General features: G+C 51.8%; 6 protein-coding genes and 1 non-coding gene across 7 annotated transcripts; 3 read left to right on the top strand and 4 right to left on the bottom strand.

Moving 5' to 3' along the window:
- The first annotated feature begins 177 nt into the window (after positions 1 to 177).
- BO97DRAFT_127738 (ubiquitin domain-containing protein) lies at positions 178 to 1,597 on the top strand. The gene is made up of 3 exons (XM_025690022.1): positions 178 to 271; positions 413 to 1,168; positions 1,238 to 1,597. The coding sequence occupies exons 1-3, from the start codon at positions 269 to 271 to the stop codon at positions 1,370 to 1,372; spliced, it is 894 nt and encodes a 297-aa protein (XP_025549652.1). The 5' UTR covers positions 178 to 268; the 3' UTR covers positions 1,373 to 1,597.
- Positions 1,598 to 2,392: 795 nt separating this feature from the next.
- BO97DRAFT_t190 lies at positions 2,393 to 2,463 on the bottom strand. The gene has a single exon. It is a non-coding gene; the product is annotated as a tRNA-Gly (tRNA).
- A 436-nt stretch (positions 2,464 to 2,899) lies between these two features.
- On the bottom strand, positions 2,900 to 8,303 carry BO97DRAFT_479302 (ATP-binding cassette transporter). The gene is made up of 11 exons (XM_025700681.1): positions 7,208 to 8,303; positions 7,091 to 7,147; positions 7,027 to 7,038; positions 6,406 to 6,976; positions 6,277 to 6,360; positions 6,170 to 6,229; positions 5,902 to 6,091; positions 4,403 to 5,836; positions 3,940 to 4,343; positions 3,267 to 3,892; positions 2,900 to 3,213 (listed from the first exon to the last, which is right to left on the bottom strand). The coding sequence occupies exons 1-11, from the start codon at positions 8,094 to 8,096 to the stop codon at positions 2,990 to 2,992; spliced, it is 4,551 nt and encodes a 1,516-aa protein (XP_025549651.1). The 5' UTR covers positions 8,097 to 8,303; the 3' UTR covers positions 2,900 to 2,989.
- A 1,755-nt stretch (positions 8,304 to 10,058) lies between these two features.
- Positions 10,059 to 11,627, top strand: BO97DRAFT_349410 (putative C4-dicarboxylate transporter/malic acid transport protein; the record flags this gene model as incomplete). Its single annotated transcript, XM_025691916.1, is given in 4 exon segments — positions 10,059 to 10,425; positions 10,445 to 10,760; positions 10,809 to 11,219; positions 11,273 to 11,627. The coding sequence occupies 4 exon segments, from the start codon at positions 10,059 to 10,061 to the stop codon at positions 11,625 to 11,627; spliced, it is 1,449 nt and encodes a 482-aa protein (XP_025549650.1).
- Positions 11,628 to 12,065: 438 nt separating this feature from the next.
- BO97DRAFT_372709 (ribosomal RNA processing 1 family protein) lies at positions 12,066 to 13,463 on the top strand. The gene is made up of 3 exons (XM_025692875.1): positions 12,066 to 12,278; positions 12,337 to 12,444; positions 12,522 to 13,463. The coding sequence occupies exons 1-3, from the start codon at positions 12,230 to 12,232 to the stop codon at positions 13,361 to 13,363; spliced, it is 999 nt and encodes a 332-aa protein (XP_025549649.1). The 5' UTR covers positions 12,066 to 12,229; the 3' UTR covers positions 13,364 to 13,463.
- Positions 13,464 to 13,572: 109 nt separating this feature from the next.
- BO97DRAFT_406969 (putative sphingosine kinase (SphK)) lies at positions 13,573 to 15,577 on the bottom strand. The gene is made up of 3 exons (XM_025695541.1): positions 15,271 to 15,577; positions 15,136 to 15,192; positions 13,573 to 15,066 (listed from the first exon to the last, which is right to left on the bottom strand). Exons 1-3 carry the CDS (start codon positions 15,416 to 15,418, stop codon positions 13,748 to 13,750), a joined length of 1,524 nt encoding a protein of 507 aa, XP_025549648.1. The 5' UTR covers positions 15,419 to 15,577; the 3' UTR covers positions 13,573 to 13,747.
- Positions 15,578 to 16,006: 429 nt separating this feature from the next.
- On the bottom strand, positions 16,007 to 19,567 carry BO97DRAFT_471755 (coatomer subunit beta). Its single transcript, XM_025700064.1, has 6 exons — positions 19,450 to 19,567; positions 19,020 to 19,382; positions 18,524 to 18,944; positions 18,078 to 18,467; positions 16,420 to 18,028; positions 16,007 to 16,349 (listed from the first exon to the last, which is right to left on the bottom strand). The coding sequence occupies exons 2-6, from the start codon at positions 19,322 to 19,324 to the stop codon at positions 16,207 to 16,209; spliced, it is 2,868 nt and encodes a 955-aa protein (XP_025549647.1). The 5' UTR covers positions 19,325 to 19,382; positions 19,450 to 19,567; the 3' UTR covers positions 16,007 to 16,206.
- Positions 19,568 to 19,649: the final 82 nt, after the last annotated feature.

Below are 19,649 nucleotides of genomic sequence, written 5' to 3'. Positions count from 1 at the left end.
TTCGGGTCATACGACTGGCTTCCCAATTAGATGCAAGTGAACGATTCGGTTCCCAGTCGCTAAACACCGGCACAATAGCCCCCATAAGCTTGACTTTCTTGTCTTATTCATCCTGTCGTTCCCCGCCCACATCTTCCCCTCCTCTTTCGTTTTCTGCCGTTCGTCCTCATCGGATCGATCTCCCAGCTGCCGCCCTGCAGTTAGTCTGGACTCCGGACCCTAAGACATTATTGCGCTTATTCCGGCTGATGGAGCTTGTTCTTACAAGATGGTAAGTCAACTATCTTCTCCCTTGGGACGGGTTGTTCGTGTGTCATGCCTGCGGTGCGGTGTACATGCCTCTACCATGCGACACTCCCCCACTATCTCAACATTTTTGAGACTTCGACCTAAACTCATCATCAACACCCAGGGTTGCTGCTTTTCCTCGTCGCGAGACAACGATAATCCTGCCTATGCAGCACAGGTAGCCACGGAAGAGCGGCGCCGCGAATCGTCCCCTCACCGAGCGATTGCAACCAGCAACGCGCTCTCTGCCACCAACACTTCCACCAGCACGCGCGTTGCCCGGACTAGTCGATCCGACCCTCACTCACTCAGTCAGCATTATAATGCGCCGATCCGTCGTCATGTCTGGTATAGCAAACGACGAATGTGGAGTCGGGCTGCGCTTGACCAAGAGCGCACTGCGTTCTTTGAGACCAGAGTAACGGGTCGTCCGGAAATTTGGGCTGCTCTGTCTGCAGCAGTGTCTCTGATGCGAGCTGGTGATATCCCAACAGCACAGACCATTATCGACGCAGCCGGCATTACCGTTCCAACGGGCGATCTCTGCCAGGGTTGCTACGACGAACAAGGCGCCCTCTACCGATTACCGCAATGCATCGTGAGCGATCCAGAGAATCTGGTCCGATCAATTCAGGATCAGGACGACGAATTCGACACCGACGACGGTAGGTTATCTTCCGATGAAGCGTCGGGAGATGACCTGATCGCAAACAACGTAGACCTCGAACGTCGCCGGGATGAAAAGGGTAAAACCAGCGAGCGAGATCTGATCCGAGTGCGAGCACGACTGAGCGATCGCGGTGGTCCGGACGTTGATCTGTCGGTGGGCAAGACTCAGAATGTTGGCTTTGTTGCCCGCAAAGTGCAGCAGGAGGCAGGGGTACGTCATCCCGCATCATATTTCAATTGTCTGCAACTGCGCCGACCGACTCGCTAACATTGTGTCAAGATCCCTCGCACTCACCGTGTGAAAATCGTGTACTTGGGCAAGGTCCTAAAGGAGCATGAGCCCCTGGTGGACCAAGGTTGGAACCCCAGCCATGTGATCAACGCATTAGTTGTCCCGCGGCATGTCCTCTCATGACAGCTCACGAACGGTTGAGAACGTGCTCGATCAATCTGACGTCTCCCATGCTCATGCACATTCTACCAGTTCATGCGGATTTCTTCCGACAGATCAGAGTGCCAAGGCAGTGGCCGGCATGAAACGATTCTGTTGGTCAAAATCAACCAACCCCCCAACCTCACACATACAGTTTCGACCCTTACCGCATCTTCCAGAGGATTTGATTGTTTACTTTCAACCGCAATGATTTGTATTGCAACTAACGACAGCGCTACATAGCACGCTCATCTCCTCTCACATTTATCTTGTTTTTGATATCCATTTGTCCTGCAGCTGCATAATACCCCCACCTACGTCCGGTTCATCTTTGTTGCTCCTCTTTGTTTTTGATTCTCAATTTGACTTTGATGCCAATGAGTTTAGTGATTACGACTTGCTAGGAATGGCTCTATCTACATATCATCATTCTACTTCCATTCTCTCCCTCTGCCTCTTTTCTTCCCCTCTCCTCTTGTCGGGGCACTTGGCGTGTTAGGTTGACGTACGCTTGGACCGCTCCAGTCTGGTTCAAAGTTATTATGTGATAACCCCTTGCTACTGATAATGTTTGAGCTTTCTATCATGTATCATGCGTGATGATTTGACGGATCAGGAGATTTCTTTCCCCTACGTACATTTAGCTACCTAGCTACGTGGGATTTAGTACTTCTTCATGCAATCGATGCACACGGTATCATATTATGCGAATCACGTAGCCAGCCAGCATCTTACTCTACGGATACAATCTTCGTACTAAGAAACTCTGGTACATGATCCTGCCAAGGTTGAGCATGAGGATAGACCCCTTCTGAATACGATATATAAATTCGCCCGCAACCCCCCATCACGACCTTACCCATTGGAAAAAAAAACTATTCAAGACCAGCCCGTTTCATCCCAGCAAAACAGCCCAAAAAGCAAAGAAAACCCCAAACAAGCCCGAGTGAGCGACCCCAACTAACCCTCATATACAGCAACCACAAAAAAGAAAAAGAAGAGTGCATCATCCGTGAATCGAACACGGGCCTCATCGATGGCAACGATGAATTCTACCACTAGACCAATGATGCGGGAGCGACGAACCATTGCGTTATCTGATTCGCTGTTGATATTTTTTAGACATTTCAAAAAATATATTCCAGTGAAAAGCCGGGGAAGCGGTACGCCCCCCTGGTTCGGGGGAGGACCGAGCCAGGCTAACTTAACGAGTAAGTGTCCTCGGCTTTGCATCATGGTTGCAGTGGTATTATCGGAAGGGGATTTCGAGGAAGTTGGGTGTAAATAGTTCACCTGGCATTCAGGAGTGGTTTCTACTGGGGCTTGGGGATGTTTGGCTCGGTTGGTAGGGTTCTTGGAGAGAGCTAGCTGTGTTAATTCATATCGCGTGTTCTCGCTACGAAGCTATTGTCTGAGCTTGGTTAAGCGTATACTTCCATCTAGGATAGGTTTCGTGGATATGTCTGTGAAGCAGGTTGATTTAGACTACTAGATCAGAAGCAAGTAATTCCACCTTCTCGGAAAATAGATAGACACTCCGACAGATATGACAGCAACAACCGTTCTTCAGGTACGACCCCGGGTCCAGAAGCAAACAAACTACAGCAACCTCCCGTTCTCAGCCTCTCTGCCCTTCGGCGTGCGCCCAGAGCGGCGCTTGAACACCCGGCAAACCACCCTGGCGCCGTCCACGGCGCTTCGCACCAGACTTGTTGGGTTGTAGTGCTTGACCCGGAAGATGTAGTACAGAGCGACGGTGCCAAGGATGTTGAAACCGATGTAGGCCCAGCCTATGCCGTAGTTTCGCCAGCGCTCGCTGTAGTCTTTCGCACTGGTTAGCAGGCGACACGAAAAGGGGGAGATCGACAGTACGTACAGATGTTACTGGACGCGAGATATTGATCGGCGTTTCTTAACTGGCAGTACTGGCATCCCTGTGTTGCGCTGGGGTTGTACAATTGCCCTGGGGCAACCTGGAGATACTGAGCCAGGTACTGTCCACAGGTCTGGCCGGACGGAGGATTGAACACGCTCATCTCCTCGCTGGAACATCGAATCGCTCTGCCGTGTAATCCTGTCGCCGTGATTCCCGCAATCAGGTACGTCAGAGGAGAAACCCTGTACATGAAGATCCAGAACCCCGGGAGGGCCGAGGGTGCCTGCATAACACCGTTGAATGTGAGTGCCATGATAAACAGGAGCGTTGCGATGGAGCCTCCTGTTTCGGCGTCGGGTAGCGCACAGATAATCAGGGATGCGAAAGTCGAGGTGAAGATGTAGAATTCCGTTACCAGAAGCAGCATAAGTCCCTGGCGGGCAGATGCTTGGTTGGCGCCATAGACCGGGTAATAGTAACATGCCCATGCGATGATACCCGCAAGTATTTGATAAGGTATCTCGACAAGGATGTTCGCGATCAGAAAAGCTGCCCACGAGTAGGCCTTCGAAGGTCTTTCTCGGACCTCATACAAGGATCGCTGTACTACAAATTTGGGCATGATTCTGAAATGGTTAGTGAATTAGTATATGCAGACTGACGCGTGACTTACTGTTGCACTAAGGTCGAGAAGATCGAGGTCATCATGAAGGCGCTGAACAAGACATCCTGGAAGCCTTGTTGAGTGCTGTCCGGCTTGAAGAATGTGAATCCGATGAACAGAGATGCAGCCGTAGCTAGGATAAGCTTAGCCCAGACATAGGCAGGCTCGCGCCAGTACTGCTGGAAGACCCGATGCGTTACATGCCAGACCTGGTTGACGAAAGGCATGGCATATTCGCTCTTCTGGGACGTGTTGTCCTGGGGCTCGGGGACTGATGCTCTCTCCTGACAGATTCTGTCGACCTCTTTTTGGACATCCTTGGCCTCTTGACTATCGTTCCAAACCGCTGCCCAATCCTGAGTCGCCTTTCCAGATGCCCCAGCTCCGATAATCTCGAGCATGTACTCAGCGGGCTATTTCCATGTCAGCAACCTGCAGTAGTGGTGATCGAATGAGGGATCAAGGTACTCACGTTCTCAGATGAGCCGCAGGCCCTAGCACCATTGATTTCAAAGTAGTCTAGCAGTGTACGGGACTGGTCTCCGATATCCCCAAAATACACCGTTCTTCCCCCTTTAGCCAGGAACAGGAGGCGATCGAACTCTTGAAATAAGAGCGCGCTAGGTTGATGAATAGTCGAAAGAACTGCTTGACCGTGATCAGCAAGCTTCCGCAAGAAAGAACAGATTGCCCATGAGCTTTGGGAGTCTAGTCCACTTGTGGGCTCATCCAGAAAAATTAGAAGAGCAGGCTTCGCAGCAAGTTCAACGCCGATGGTCAATAATTTCCTCTGCTCTACATTCAACCCTTCGCCAGGTGTGCCAACAATAGCACTGGCAAAGTCCTGCATGTTTAGCATCTCGATAACCTCTTCAACATACTTAAACTTCTCTTTCTTGGAGACGGACTTGGGCTGGCGCAAGAGGGCACTAAACCGCAGGGCTTCCCGTACTGTTGTTGTAGAGAGATGAAGATCCTGCTGTTGCACATAACCGGTCTTTCTTGGAAAACTGCTGTCAAGTGCTTTGCCATCTACTAATGTCTCACCAGTGACGACTCCGATCGAGACTCGCTTTGCTAGCACGTCAAGAAGGGTAGTCTTGCCAGCACCCGAGACACCCATCAATGCTGTGAGGGTCCCCGGCTTGACCCATCCCGAAACATTGTCGAGAAGGCGCCGCTCGCCGCCCTTGACTGGTATGTCATAGCAAACATTTCGCCACGTAAATATGCTATGCTGCTCTGGAATCGCGGATGCATCTTTCTCATTCTCAGCAGGCCTTTGAGCTAGGGAGGCATCTGTTGCGCCTTCCTCTGCTTGAGACTTTTTATCGAGATTGCGCATATGCGGCGGTACATGGCCCCGACGGAACACCAGGAATTCAGCTTTTGACGAGGTAGCAGAGTTGATCTCCGTTGCCACCAGGTACAATGCAGTAAAGAAGATCCAGAAGCCGATCAGAATTCCCAAGTTCCTCCACTCATGTGCGTAAGTATAACTGTACTGGGATTCAATGAAAGCATCTCCAGATACAGTCCGCTCTCCTGCAACACTGCCGCGTACAGCGCAGATGAATGTGTCCCCGCTCAAGTTGGGATACGCGGGCACAAAGTTCGAGCATGTGAAACGTCGACCATGGAACTCGTTGGCTACCAAAGCCTCGAAGGTGTAGTAAACCGGGTTGATCCATCGGATCCAGCTAAACCACGGAATATCAGACATCTGCGGCGTAGGAATCACGAAACCAGTGTAAATGACAATGGCCAACACCATGACACCGGCCATAGCCATGGCCTGAGCCAGGGTCTTGGTAGACGCTGCTAGAGTGCGGAAGATTCCTGACATGGCAAGTGTGCTCAGAAACGTGAAGAGAAAGAATATGAAGAATTGTGATGGCGCGTATCGCTTTGTGGTGCGTTAGCTGCGTCTCATGGCAAAATCCAGGATCGAGTAAGATGTTTTCCACTTACAAGTCCAGCTAAAAAGTAGAATATGACATTGAACACGACGGCAGAGACGAATTTCACTGGGATGTCGGACACAATCCCACCAAATGCTTCAGCAAACGGGTGAACAAACGCATAAGAGGCTTGCTTTTCGATGATAGGGCGTTGATCATAAAGCGAATTAATTTCTGTGACGCTGATGAGGGCGTTCATTCTAAACAGAATCAGCAACGTGGTTGTCGAAAGGGGATGGGTGTGTCTATCACTCGTTTTGAGCTTGGGGAGAACTTACAGAACGGCGAAGAAGAGAGCAGCCCCCTTACTCTGGAAGCCTGCGGTAGCATTGGGTGTTCTGGGCATGTCAGAGTTCGCTGAAGTTTCAGAGACTGGTAGACTTACCCGTAGTACATTGAGCCGATGATCAGGGACATTGCAATTCGACCGATGACATTCGTCAAGGTTGAAGGCTTATCATTCCAGATTCTGCGACAGTTAGCACACTACCGTGCGAGAATGGGAAAACCATACCTTTGATAGGCCCTGATCGTGCAGAGCTTGACCTGCATGGGAACAGAAATAACATAGGGGCTCTTCGGCCGGACATGTTTCGCCTGTCTCTGTTGCTTCATCTCACTAAAAGTCCGCTCCGACTGTCCTCCTAACGGGAATTCCTTCATGTGCTGTTCAATCTCTCCCTGGAGTCTGGCATGCTGAGGGCTTTTCTTCCAATATGCTTCAAACTCATCAGGAGTCCGAGGAACCTTGTCTTCCAATCCTTTCCGTGCCTGGCGCTCCTGTGGGTTGGTCACGGATGTCAAGAAATCGCCCGTCGTCTGGCGTGGAGGACAGTCCCAGCCCATGTTGACAAAGTAGTCTTTAGCATCGCTGCATGGCCCGAAGTAAATCTCTCGGCCTTCATATAGGACAATAGCCTTGTCAAACACATCGTAGATCGCTTGAGACGCCTGGTAGATGGCAACTGCATGGCAGGTACCAACCAGGTCAGAGCTGACTCGCAGAGCCTTGACGAACTCGAGCGCACTGGCCGAGTCTAGACCTCGAGTGCTGTTATCCCAGGCGCCGACGGGGGCTCCCGAGACTGGTGGGCGTTAATCAGTGCATGAGTTGAGGAGGGATCATCGAACTTACGTCCCATTTCAGCTATGCTATAAACATGTCAGTATAGGCCACTAAATAAGTCAGCAGGGTAAAGCTAACCTCACACGTTTTCGTTCTCCTCCCGAGACGCCCCTGATGTAGTCATCACCCACTAGAACCCATTGTCAACAATTGAACAGTCCGCACGAGGATCTTTAGTAAGAATACGCACCCTTTGTGTTGTACGTATGCGTGAGGCCAAAGATAGCCATCGCAACCTGAGTGACGTACTTGGCATACCGCTGTCGACTGATCTCGCGCAAGCGTACTTCAGGAGCTCGTGCAGCTGCTGCAAACTCCAGTGTCTGCCCGACTGTGAGGTGAGGGAAATGCTTGTCCACTTCCTGGTTGTAGAGGACCTCCCCTTTGAACTCCTTGTGCATCTTTTCCATCGAAATGCCATTGTATTGTATCTCGGAGCTCTTGCGCAGCTTCAAACCGTGGAGTTCTCCACATAGTGACTTCAAGAGTGTCGAACATCCACTTCCGGGTCGACCCAATACTATCAGCAGCTCGCCACTTCTCAGCAGGCCATCGAAATCACGCAATATGTGTTTCTCCGGCGAGTGTCGTAGAAAGCCCAGATACTCCTGCGGTCTGAGCGGGGCCAGCAGCAACGAAGGCACGCTGCTCTGATACTGCAGCGCTGATCCCGAGCCGGAGACATTCAGGTTCTGGAAGACAATCCCGGTGGATGGAGGCCGAGGAATGCCTTCCTTGTCCAGCAGCCTGAGCAGCTTCCGAACCCACTTGTTGTGGTCAAACTGCCCGCTCGTTGGATCTAGGACAGGGTCCCCCATCTCCAAATTCTCAACAGTATCTTTGCGTTCGATGCTCGATCCGCCGACGCCCGAATCAACAGTTTGGCGCCGGGAAAAGGTAGGAGGGAAGTTGGAGGCTATGCGAGTCAACTCGGCTTTGCGCTCGGGATCCATTTGTTCGAAGAATGTGCTATCTTCCCGCTCTAACTTCTGTGATCTGAGGGGAGTAATCTCGTCATCTTGCCCGGTTTCCGCCGAAGACGTGGGCGAAATGTCATTCTGCTCTTTGCTGCTGGCCATTTTAGGATGCCCTCGCTCTGGATTAGGCACTGGCAAGCTGATGCTGGCAACGATCTGACGAGGTTAATGCTGATGGAGACAAAGGAACAGAAGCACTGATCGTCTGCATGGAATGGAATCTGTCAGCTGTCAGGAGGCAAGGGGTTAGGCAAGGTGCTGTTGTGCACAGTATTTCTCTTGCAATCACCAGGACGATATGAAGTGAAGTGCCCCACCAACACGACCAGGATTCTCACAAGCAGCAAGTGCACTTTATTGCGCCAGTGTCAGGGTTGCATTTCCATCATCGCTAAGGCAGCGATTAAACTTCTCCATTCCGAGTGCTCTTAATGGTGATGTCATGACAAACCATGTGTAACGATGGGCTGATTGTTGTATCCATGGGCGAATTAGCAGACATTTACAGGGATTCTCTGACGAAAACCATCGGATTCCAGTTTGCGAACCGGGCCGCGCTCTGTGCCTGAAGGTACACTGCGTCAGAGATCCGAATGCGGAAAATCCGGCGAGGTTTGCGTTTAGCTCCTATTCATAGCTTCTGTACCTATAGCTGAACTATCTCGCCCGTTGTATACCTCAGACTGACTCAAACGAAGCCACTAGTTGTCCCGCTTACTGTACACCTACATGCGACAAAGTCTGATACTCCTCATGGTCAAGTCAAGCTCCCATGGGGCTTGGCATGCATACCGGGCAGCTGAAGGGTCAACTTGACAGTATGATAACGAGATGATACGAGGTGTTATAGTCCGAGCGTTACTACATGGGGTAGCACACATGTGCAAGCATTGTGGAACCACAGCTCCCTGCTGACGAAAGACCATATCTTAGGTGCCTGAGATGAGGAGAAGCGAGTGGAGGATGGAAAGAAGTATGGAAATCGATCTCCGGCCTCGGAACGGAGCGGAGAGCCAAGTCAGCGGAAGTCCCGCCTACTCCCGCTTATATAATCTACTAGGCATTATGCATAAACTATAATGCACATCAGCATGTTCAGTCAGTCATCTTTCGTCAACATCGGTCTTCTCTGCAGCAACCATACGCATTGTTAATGCGTATCCACAAGGCTGCTGTCTGCTGTTACTAGGATATACTACAGCTCAGGTACGGCTTACTATTCGGCGTCCAGATACAATACACAACCGTCATCTTCTCAGCAAGACTCTATGTAATGCACAGCGTGATCCATGGGCCCATCAGAAGAGGTGTGATTTAGGGTGGATGATATACTCGTCCTCAAGTGATTGCATTGGAAAGGAGTGCGAAAACAAATGAGGTTGTTAGGTAGATTCAAGACAGACATGCTAAGGACTCTCTAGAGACCTTGGCAATGACGCAGCGTCTCGAATCGATCAGCGAGCCTGATTTTGCCTAGATGGTTGGCTGGTTAAGCCTGGCCTTTCCCGCTTCCCCGCCATGAGTTTGCTTGCGTGTGCCGGTAACCGAGAAGCAAACCCTCCTATGTAAACTACGTCGCAATCGAATTCAAGGTCATTTTGCGAATAAAGACCATAGCATTACTTCTCATTCTTGCTGCCCACGAGTGACTGCTGTGGCAAACACATCTAGATCGACTAGTGTGCCGCACGCTTACTCCACTTATAGACCGGCGCACGCTGCCATATAGTGCGATTGGTGCCAGCGCCTGGACAACAACTTTGCGGACACAGGCCAAACGGACCGGGTACGACAAGCGATAGCCTGTAATTGCTCGCTGCTGTCTCGAGCGTGCTTTATATTTTTTTTATCATAGTCTGCGCTGGTCAGATTCCAGACTTCAGCCCTCAGCAATAACAGTATGTATAGTCATGGGCCAAGGCAGGACCCGCCCTCACTCTGCCTATTCTGATGTCATCGCTCTTGAAATTCTAACCCTGCTCTTAGGACGCAATTTTCTCTTTGATTTAATGCTGGGATGTCAAGTGTAGAGAACACAAAAGTGGAAAGTTCGTGGACTCAGCAATGGCAAGCGAGCTTTTGTCTCCCAGACATACGCGCAATCCAGGGGATGAAGGATACCGCACGCCTACGATCGAAGATACGCAGAACGACCTCCAAGCCTTTCCATTTCCGTCGAGAGGGAACAGAGTGCGCGATGCCCACACGTCGGCTCTCGAGGCGCGGCACCAATCCTCGTATCGAAAGTCTGAAGCGCACAACAACAAAGGAAGCCGCCGTCGGCGCGAACTGGACTTGTCTACTGCCAGGCTTGGTTGGAAGGAAAGGCTGCGTCACATCACATGGGCATTTTTTACTTTGACGATGGCCACGGGAGGGATTGCAAACGTACTGTACTTCGGTAAGTCGGCGCCCTCACGGGGGAGGCTTTGTTGGTTGACTCGGCATAGTTCCTTATAGATTTCGCGGTTTGGAGACGATCGGCATTATCTTCTTCCTGCTCAACTTGGTCCTATATGTTATCATCTGGTGTCTTCTGCTTACAAGATTTTATTTATACCCCTACACTTTCAAAGCATCGTTTTTGCATCCAACGGAGTCTTTGTTTGTTCCTGCATCATTGGTCTCATTCGGAACAATTCTGATTAATATCTCACAATATGGACCCGATCACACCGGTCCTTGGCTCACAACGGCGGTGGGAATACTGTTCTGGATTGACGCTGCCCTAGCGGTCATTTCTTCAGCAGGCATCTACCTTATTCTGTAAGTGGACCAGACGTGTTCATCGGACACAAAACTAATCTCTCCCAGGTGGTCAACCCAAACATTCACCATTGCTCAAATGACGCCCATCTGGATCTTTCCCGCCTATCCAATGCTAATCATCGGCCCCCATGCCGGAGTTCTCAGCTCTTCGCTGGATCCATCGCGCGCTCTACGCATCATCATCGGAGGCACCACAATCCAGGGGCTTGGCTTCCTGGTCTCATTCATGGTCTACTCTGCCTTCATCTACCGATTGATGTCGCAGAAACTACCCCGAGAGAACGTCCGGCCGGGAATGTTTGTGTCCGTAGGTCCCAGTGGATTCACGGTGTCGGGCATCGTCAACATGGCCTCCCACGCGAAGCGGAGCTTCCCCAGCGACTTCATGGGCAACGGGGCCCTAGCAGCGGATGTCGTGAAAGTTGTCGCCAATTTTTCCTGCTTATGGCTCTGGGGGTAAGCGTCTAGATCAAAAACCTTCCACAGACACCAGCTCACAAAATCCCCAGACTAGCGATTTTCTTCTTCTTCATAGCCAGCTTCGCGCATTGGTCAGCGATCGGACCGGGGAAGATGATCTTCTCCATGGCCTGGTTCTCGTTTATCTTCCCGAACACGGCGTTGATCACGGCGACGTTTGCGATCGGGAAGGCGTTTTCCTGCAAGGCGATCAACATTATCGGATGCGTGATGGTGCCTCCGCTGATTTTGATGTGGATCTTTGTCTGTTGCATGATGGTTCGTGCGATCGTGACGCACCAGATTCTGTGGCCGCAGAAGGGTGAGGACAAGGACGAGGGCGGATTTGAGATCAGTCGGATCAAGCCTGAGTCGGGGGAGAGTACACCTACTGAAGAGGTTTGATGGTGGGTGCTTCAGCGACTTGGCGATATATTTTGAGTATTATAGACGATAAAAGCTGGAGATAGAGGCATGAGCTTAGGTATGAGAAAATGAGTTATGACACTACAATCTGAGATATGATACTCTTTCCTGGGCTAACTGCTCTCTAAAGACACAATCATTGCTATACCAAGCTCAAGTAGCCCTGTTGCAATCACTTTTATATCATGTCCATAGCTTCTTGTAGGGCTTGTTACTTCTTGGTGGCGATTATCTCCGTACTCCGTACTGGATAACTAATACTAAGAAACTAAATTGGAACCGCCCCACGGCCCCACAGCCTAGCGCCCCAGCACACCCACCACCAATCAACCCCCCCTCAAAACCAAACAATGCAAACACTGACAACCATTCAGAAAAAAAAGTAGTTGGGATGGCTTCAGAAAGTCCGCGCGCGAACACCTCTCAAACCGAATTCACCCTCTGAATATCTGCTGACAGTCGCCCATCGCATAACCGTTGGCGTCTTCTCGGGCCTACACTACACCTCCCTCGGGATCCGAATTCCAATCGCAATTGCCATCGCAATCACAACTCCAACCGAATTGACCGCGAATCCAAAAATGACAGACCTAGGCAAAACCCCATTTATAAAGGAGCTCGCCTCCAGCGGTACGCGATTCCACCCCCTCATCTCTCCACAAGCAAAACTAATACAAAACGAATGAAGACAAAAAACTCCGCGACAAAGCCACCACCTCCCTAACGCTATTCCTGCGCGCGAAAACCGACCTCTCGAATCTCGATCTCCTAAAACTATGGAAGGGGCTTTTCTTCTGTGCGTAACCAACCGCCTCTCCCCAAGTACCACCCCCAAAGGGAATTCAGAACTAATCAACGGAGGAAAAAAAAAAGGCTTCTACCACTCCGACCGCCCCCTGACGCAACAAGCGCTCGCCCGCACACTATCCTACAACCTGGTGCCGACACTGCCAAAGGCGACAACCCAGAAATTCCTGCGCGCGTTCTGGTTGACGATCGGCCGGGACTTCCATTCTATTGATCGGTTGCGGTTGGATAAGTACCTGTTTTTGATTCGGTGCTACGTTGGGGTTGGGTTTGAGGTTTTCGTTCGGGGCGGGAAGCAGAAAGAAGATTTGAATGGGGCTGGTGATGGTGATGTGGAGGGTAAGAAGCGGAAGAGGGCTCAGGAGGAGCAAACCTCAAAGAAAGGTGGGAAGAAGCGGAGGGGTAAGGGGCAACAATTACAGGAATTACCCAAGGAAGATGAGGAGAAGGTAGAGGACGGAGAGAAGAACGACTGGACGGCGCTGGAATCCTACCTCGCTATTCTCGAGGACGGACCGCTGTGTCCGGTCAACTTCGACCCCGATCAACCCCCTGCCAACGAGGCCGAGGACTTTATCCCCATGCCGCATGGGCCTGACGGGCTGCGGTACCATGTTATGGATATCTGGGTGGATGAGTTGGAGAAGGTGCTGGAGTTTGAAGAAGAAGTGACGGCTGAGGATGGGACCACGGTCAAGAAACCGAAGGGCCAGGTGCCGGGCGACTTGCTGCTGCGGCCGCTTGAGAGGCTGCGGACGGAGAGTCCGTACAAGCCTGTTCGTGTCCGGGCGGCGGAGGCACTGGACGATGAGCGGTTGGTTCAGTGGGGGTGGAAGGAACGGAAGGTGGAGAGTGAGAGTGAAGATGATAGTGAGGATGAGGAGTGGGGTGGGTTCGGAGAGGAATGATTTTGCATGAACATACGCTACACACATAACAAAAGTTTATACTTGTCTGGAGTTTTGGTCGTGCAAATCTATACTGTACTGTACTTATATGCTACATGCTATGCTGTTTCAAAATCAACCCTTGTTCTCGAAGCTCCGATCTGAAGATGCGGAGTTCATAAGTGATTATTCTTCTAACAATATCTATACAGATTCTATCAGCTACCTCTCTTTTCTAGGTAGTGTACACTATGTATGTATCTTGTCAGGACAGGTTCCATCCAACCCGCAACAAAAAAGCAAGCCAGTGCCTTTACTCAAAACTCAGGGTATCATCAGAGTGCACGACCGGGAACGAAAATGAAACAAAACTGAAAACCCCTTTCCATCCACTAGACCAGCCCCCTACGGCCTGGGTCCCTCCGCCTCGTACAAGTGTCCAGACTTTGACAGCACAGTGCCGAGTCCCTTGTGTATCTCCCCTTGGAAGGCTTCGAACGGCACGCTCTCGCCGTCCACACTGATGTAGCCCTCTTTCTCCCGGGGCACAAGTCGGTATGCCAAAGCCTTCCGGATGTTGACTTCAGGCATGTCGAAGAAGCCTCCCTCAGGGATCTCCGTCATCATCTTGAGAGTTCTCAGTCGACTCGTAGTTCCATCGATGGTGACAATGTCCATTAGCCCGTCATTGGGTACCGAGGCAGGGAAGAAGTTGGTATCTTTCGACATAATGGCCATATTGCCGGCATAGAAGTTCCCGAGAGTCTCGGCCGGGATCACCTCCCAATCCTTCGGTAAGTCGTCCTGCACAGTCCCATAGACGAGGTCAGGCAAGCCACCCGACTGGTCGGCAGTGGGCTCTTTAGGACGGCCAGTGGGCTGGCTCTGCGCATAGGTATTATAATGGTTCTTGATCGCCTGCTTATCGTCCATCACCACCTTAATCGCCAGGTCGCAGGGATAGACCGTCATGTGCATAAGTCGCTTTAGGAACCCGTACGTGAAGCGATGAGCCCCCATCCAACGGATATCATCAGTCCCAAGATCAGACTCGGCAATGATTCCAAAAGACTGCGACAGGAACGAGAGGGTGCGAGTGTTCCCTTGGGTGATGGACACCAGATCCAGCGGTGTCCGCAAGCCCTTCACAATCGCCAGCGCGGCCACCGAGATGCTGCCGGTGCCACACAGATTCCAGGTCATGGCGTTGCCCGATCCACCAGGGAGCAGAGCCACGGCCACCTTCGCCAGCGCTTCCCGCGCGTTGGGCTTTTTCGCCAACCCATTGAAGACTTCATACGGCAGTCCATCGCCGGAGCAGCAGACAATCGCATCGTAGGCGTGGATGTCGAGTTGTTGCACAATCTCGGTTGCGTGACCGCGGTGCGTGGTCTCCTGCACGTCGATCTGACAGCGTGCCGAGGCAAGGATGGGCGCCGCATATGTCGAATACAGCTTGGCAGCGTGCCCTTGTCCGCCAAACGGGTTGATCAGGACCTTGAGTCGCTTATTCCGCTGGGCCGAGCCATAGGCCACATCGAGCAATCTCCTCATCCAGATTTCGGCGGCGCTTTTCTCCTCCTCGCGAATAGGGTATTGGAGGGCGGCCACCGAGACCTCGTCCTTGTGCTTCGGCTCCGCATAGGTGATTGTCAAGCCGGCCGGCGAAAGATCGGCGTCCAGAACATTGTACAGGGATATAGTGTGGGAAATCCTGGTAGTACCTAAATACCGCGAACGGACCGTCAGGACAGCTTGCTATGGGTGAACTACAATCTTGGGTTGTGAATTACCTGTGTGCTTCCGAACTACGCAGCATCCGCGCTCGGATTTGCGGCCGGAACGTTTGTCTGCGCGCACCCGAGGGCTGGGGTTTAGTCTCGAACAATGGAATCACAAGCGGCCATTGAGCAGTAAGTATAACTTACCAACAACGAGCAGAGAATCTGCCCCCAGAGTCAGGGTGACCGAATCGCCTACAGCCAGGGTCGCATCGTGCTGTAAGAGCTGGTGGTCTGACTCCGAGGCATCCGCGGTGTTGAAGGACGGGCGCGCACTATCGGTGGTTGTAGCCATGATAAAGCCCGGCAGGAAAGCCGAGAGAGGGCGACACAGACGGACGAGATTCGGAAGAACCGCCAATGAACAGAATGCGAAGTAGGAATAGGGGAAAAGAGTGTACCCAAAAATTGGATAAGAATAATCTAAGAATAAGAGAAGAGCGGGCAATAGGTGGTTCTTAGGAGAGGGAAGCGACATGGAAGGGAAGTTGAGAGTTTGGGGGGAATGGAGGGGGAGGGAGGGAGGAAAGAGAGAAAGCGGAACGGAGATTATGCCCGGTCTTTATCGAGCAAGTCAGGAACAACGCCAACTTTCTCTCCACTTGGACTGTTTCGCCTCTCCGTTCTCTCAAATCTCTATTCTCCTTCTCCTTCGATTTTCCAGATCAAGTTCCAGAACGTCCATCGCTCCGCTCCAACTGTTCCAGATTTTGTGGGAATAGAGATTGTATGTCAGTTGTGGAACCAAATCACCGAGCTGCTTGGAAACACTCCACTGCTTCAGCTTCGAGCCAATGGGTTTCATATCTTCTTCGCAAATGCTTTGCCGCACACCTGGAACGAATTACCTACGAGAACAATGAACGAAGGAAGCCTGGCCGTTGAATTCTAAAATCTTTCATTGAGGAATAAAGTCTTCTCTCATCCAGTAGTACAACACCGGAAGAGCCATAATAATCAACAAAAGTCGTCCATTAGAAGAACACAGAAGAGTGAATAGGTGCATAAGTTCAAAACAAATCGGTGGGTCCGGCAACAACAGGGTAATGGCTATTCAAATACGATTCAAAGGCAACACTTGATTCATGCAGCGGAGGCCTTGAGGCCCTTCAGCGACCCCAGGCTCAAAGCCAGTCCCTGCGAACGACTTCTTATCCGCACAAAACCGGTGATGGGTCCATCCTCACCCTCTTTCTCAATACTTAGGTTCGCCAGAGCGTCCTCGCCTGCAGGAAAAAAAACGTAGAGTCAGTAACGGGGTCAAAACGCAATATGAGTGAGAAGCTAGACACATACCAAATACGCTCCGGGCATAGAGGTTGGCGCTCAGGAATCGGCAATCGCCCTTAAGGGAGGCTTCAGGGGTCAAGCAGGCCATGTTGGTGCTCTCCATGAGCTGCTTGAGGAACTCACGAAGGCTCTTGGCCTTGGAGTTGATGTTGACCTTGTTTTCCCATTCGAATTCAGTCCACATCGTACGGAACTGAGTCTCAGTGCAGTGTGCGGGTTGAATGTAATCCATGATGTCGGCGTGAATATCGTTCAAGATCACGACATGAGTCTCCGTGGAGCTGGCTCCATCGTAGACAATGTTGCCGAAAATCACACCAGTATCCGTCGACGATACCTTGACTGTAGCCTGCACGTTCAAGAAGTCGCGGGGTCCCAGGTTGTGGGTGGTGGGTCGCTCAACAACCTTGAGGTCGCCGAGGGTCGCAAACTCGACGCTGAGGTTCTGCAGAGTCTCGAGGGTCTGGTTGACTAATAGAACATCCAATACAATATCGAACTGATGGACCGTAACGTAAGCCTCGGCATAAACAGCGTCCGAGAAGCCAGTCAGTTGGACAACCCGGCTCAGCTTCGAGGAGACAGTCTCAACCGTCGAGTCGCCGCCGGTGGCCTTGGCGAGATCCAATTCAATCTCCTCCGCACCTTCGACAGCCGCCTTCTTCGTGAACTGTCGGATCGGAATAGCATCGTCAACTTGCACAGCAGTCTTGGCCTTCTCAACAGCCTCCTTGGCGGCCCTCTTCTTGTCCTCGACCTGAACCATGGCGCGGAAGGCTTTCCGGGTGTCTTCCAAGAATGTGGTCTCCAGCTCCTTCTTCTCAGAGAACTCGGCAAGCGAGCGTACGCAGCACATGATGCGATCCACCGAATCTTCATCAATAGGTGCCTTAACAAAGTGTGATTGACCAACACGGATAATCGAGATCATGATGAGCATGGCCTCTGCCCGCAGGGCATTCGTGCGGGCGGCATCCTGGGAGACTTCCGAGTGGCGCATAACCAATTTGGTGAGAGTAGAAGAAAGGACAGTAGCCAGGTAGTAGTCACCGTCCAGGATCAGCTGACGAAGAGGAGGCTTCTGCGCGGCCTTGACAGCTTCGAGGCGGGCCGCAGCAGCCGACTGGCTAGTGAGAGCGCTTTCAGTGGCGTACGTGCCGTCAGCGAGCACCTTGCGCGATCCGGTCGGAGCAGCCGGCTTGCTGTGGCCGTTGGCTTGGTCCTTGAAAGCAGCATCTTCCGGTACCTCGTCCAGGAGACGTTGTTCCGAGGCAAGGATTGGGATTTCGCCGAGACTTGCTCTGATCCGCTTCCATGCCTCACGAATATCCCGCTCCTCTAGAGAGTATTCACCAACAACCCAGAGAACGCCACGGTAGACCTTTCCAGCACGAACTTCGCTCAGAGTGGAGACCAACCGGTCAACAATGGAGTGTCTGAGCGCAGGGAACTTCTCCACTACTTCCTTCACGAACGAGATCACGTCAACGGCGGAGTTGTTGTTGAAGTCGGCGATAAAGTCCATCAAAAGGTCAACGACGCTTGCAGCGATCTCCGAGAACCGAATGGCGCAGTTGTGTATCGACTGAATCAGGAGCTGGCGGTATTCGCTGTTCTGCACATGTTGTTAACCTCTACTCCAACAGGCCCAGCAGCAAGCTTACCTTCTCATACTGCTCATCGACAGTCTTTGCGAGCTCCTTCTTCAGCAGCATGACAATCTCCTCAACATTCTTGCTTGATACCATTTCCAAAGCGATTCCAAGGGCCTTCCGGCGAACGTCGATATCGGGGCTGGACAGGACACGTAGAATTTCCATGGTTAGGTCATCGAGAACACCCTCGTTGCGAATGCGTAGCTGGTCGACCCGGTCGAGTACGATGAGCTTAACGTTGTTGTCAGCCTCCTTGATGCACAGTTCGATCAGCTTGCCTGCCGCGGCTTTCACGGCGACCGGGTTGCTGGTGAGTGCCGTGAGGGATGTTGCAGCCTCATAGATGACGGTGCTAGTCGACGCATCCAGGAGGTCGAAGATCAAGCGCAAATACTTCGCCTATAGACAGTTGTTAGTGGACCGCTCCGCTCATTGACCGACTCTCTGCTACTAACCTTATTCTGAGCGTTCTGCACTGCGTCTTTCCGAATGAACTCGAGCTCTGCCAATTGCAGCAGTTCGTCCGTGTTGGGAATGCTGTCGAATGTGGAAGCGAGGTACTCCAATGCCTTCTGATGACTGATCGACATGAGGGCCGCGAAGGCATTGCGTTTGCAGGTGCCGTCGGTTTCGGTGTCGAGGAAGGTCTGGAGAAGTTCGGGCGCATCCGGAATCAGGGACTCGGAGTGCTGGAAAATAGAAGCGACAGCCCAAACGGCGTTCTTTCTCACGTAGGCGTGGCGGTGCTCCAGGCAAGAGCGTGCGGACGAGAGGAGGGGTTCGATAAGTTCTGGTTCCCGGAGTTTGCACAGGAAACGAAGGGTATTGCCTCGGATGTACTCGTTGGGGTGCTGAAGATCGTTGCGAATGCCGTTACTGTAGAGTACAATGAGGTGTCAGGAAAAGGTGCCGAAAGCCTAGACCAACGCGGGAGAGTGACTGTTTCCTTACCAGACCAAGATCATCTCTTGCTTGAGTTTGCCATTTGTGTCAATTTTCGGGCAAATCTCGTAGTAGAAGTAAAGGAGTTTCTTGAGAGGCTTGCTCCGGGAAGGCATGACGAAGCGAATGATATGCATAAGCAGCTGAGGCATCGGATCTCCATTGAGCATGATCGTAATGATCCGCCTCATGGTGTCCATCTTGGTCTCATCGGTACCCTTCTCTAACTGCAACTTCAGCTCCTGCAACGAGGGCTGATCTGCAGTGTTGTCCAGATGGACCAAGCTGTATGCGTTCTCCAGGAAGGACGCCATTGTGGTTGGAGTGGTGGGAGCGAATGGCCGTAACAGGGAGGGTCAGGAGGGCGGAGAGCTTAGATGTGGTCAGTACAGGTGGTTGTTTGGAGTTGGTGGTTTCAGGGAATGGCAGCGCCGCGCACCAGGTCAACTCTCCCCGATGATAACTCGGAGTGAAATCAAAAAGATTGAATTAGTATAGCTGGACTCCCCTCACCTGCCTAGCGTTCATCAGTGCAAGATGTTGACAATCGGAGGGGGGGGCGCGGACATTCGAGGCTCAACCTGGCCATTTGCGCGGCGGAGCAAGCTGTCCGGAGTGTGTGGATGACTAAGCCCCGCC

The sequence above is a fragment of the Aspergillus homomorphus genome, assembly GCF_003184865.1.
Source record: "Aspergillus homomorphus CBS 101889 unplaced genomic scaffold BO97scaffold_29, whole genome shotgun sequence".
In the NCBI taxonomy this organism is placed as follows: Eukaryota; Fungi; Ascomycota; class Eurotiomycetes; order Eurotiales; family Aspergillaceae; genus Aspergillus; species Aspergillus homomorphus.
The sequence above is the reverse complement of the archived record's forward strand: the minus strand, read 5'-3'. Positions and strand labels throughout refer to the sequence as shown.

Coding starts and splice junctions, on each gene's coding strand:
- BO97DRAFT_406969 (XM_025695541.1), bottom strand. CDS start 15,418: ATGGCTACAACCACCGATAGTGCGCGCCCGTCCTTCAACACCGCGGAT. Junction 15,193..15,270: donor AGATTCTCTGCTCGTTGTTG/GTAAGTTATACT, acceptor GGGTGCGCGCAG/ACAAACGTTCCGGCCGCAAA. Junction 15,067..15,135: donor CGTAGTTCGGAAGCACACAG/GTAATTCACAAC, acceptor CGCGGTATTTAG/GTACTACCAGGATTTCCCAC.
- BO97DRAFT_471755 (XM_025700064.1), bottom strand. CDS start 19,324: ATGGCGTCCTTCCTGGAGAACGCATACAGCTTGGTCCATCTGGACAAC. Junction 18,468..18,523: donor TGCAGAACGCTCAGAATAAG/GTTAGTAGCAGA, acceptor AACTGTCTATAG/GCGAAGTATTTGCGCTTGAT. Junction 18,029..18,077: donor TCGATGAGCAGTATGAGAAG/GTAAGCTTGCTG, acceptor CAACATGTGCAG/AACAGCGAATACCGCCAGCT.
- BO97DRAFT_127738 (XM_025690022.1), top strand. Junction 1,169..1,237: donor AAGTGCAGCAGGAGGCAGGG/GTACGTCATCCC, acceptor CATTGTGTCAAG/ATCCCTCGCACTCACCGTGT.
- BO97DRAFT_479302 (XM_025700681.1), bottom strand. CDS start 8,096: ATGGCCAGCAGCAAAGAGCAGAATGACATTTCGCCCACGTCTTCGGCG. Junction 6,361..6,405: donor ACGATCAGGGCCTATCAAAG/GTATGGTTTTCC, acceptor TAACTGTCGCAG/AATCTGGAATGATAAGCCTT. Junction 3,214..3,266: donor TCTCGCGTCCAGTAACATCT/GTACGTACTGTC, acceptor CCAGTGCGAAAG/ACTACAGCGAGCGCTGGCGA.
- BO97DRAFT_372709 (XM_025692875.1), top strand. CDS start 12,230: ATGACAGACCTAGGCAAAACCCCATTTATAAAGGAGCTCGCCTCCAGC. Junction 12,279..12,336: donor AAAGGAGCTCGCCTCCAGCG/GTACGCGATTCC, acceptor AAACGAATGAAG/ACAAAAAACTCCGCGACAAA. Junction 12,445..12,521: donor ATGGAAGGGGCTTTTCTTCT/GTGCGTAACCAA, acceptor GAAAAAAAAAAG/GCTTCTACCACTCCGACCGC.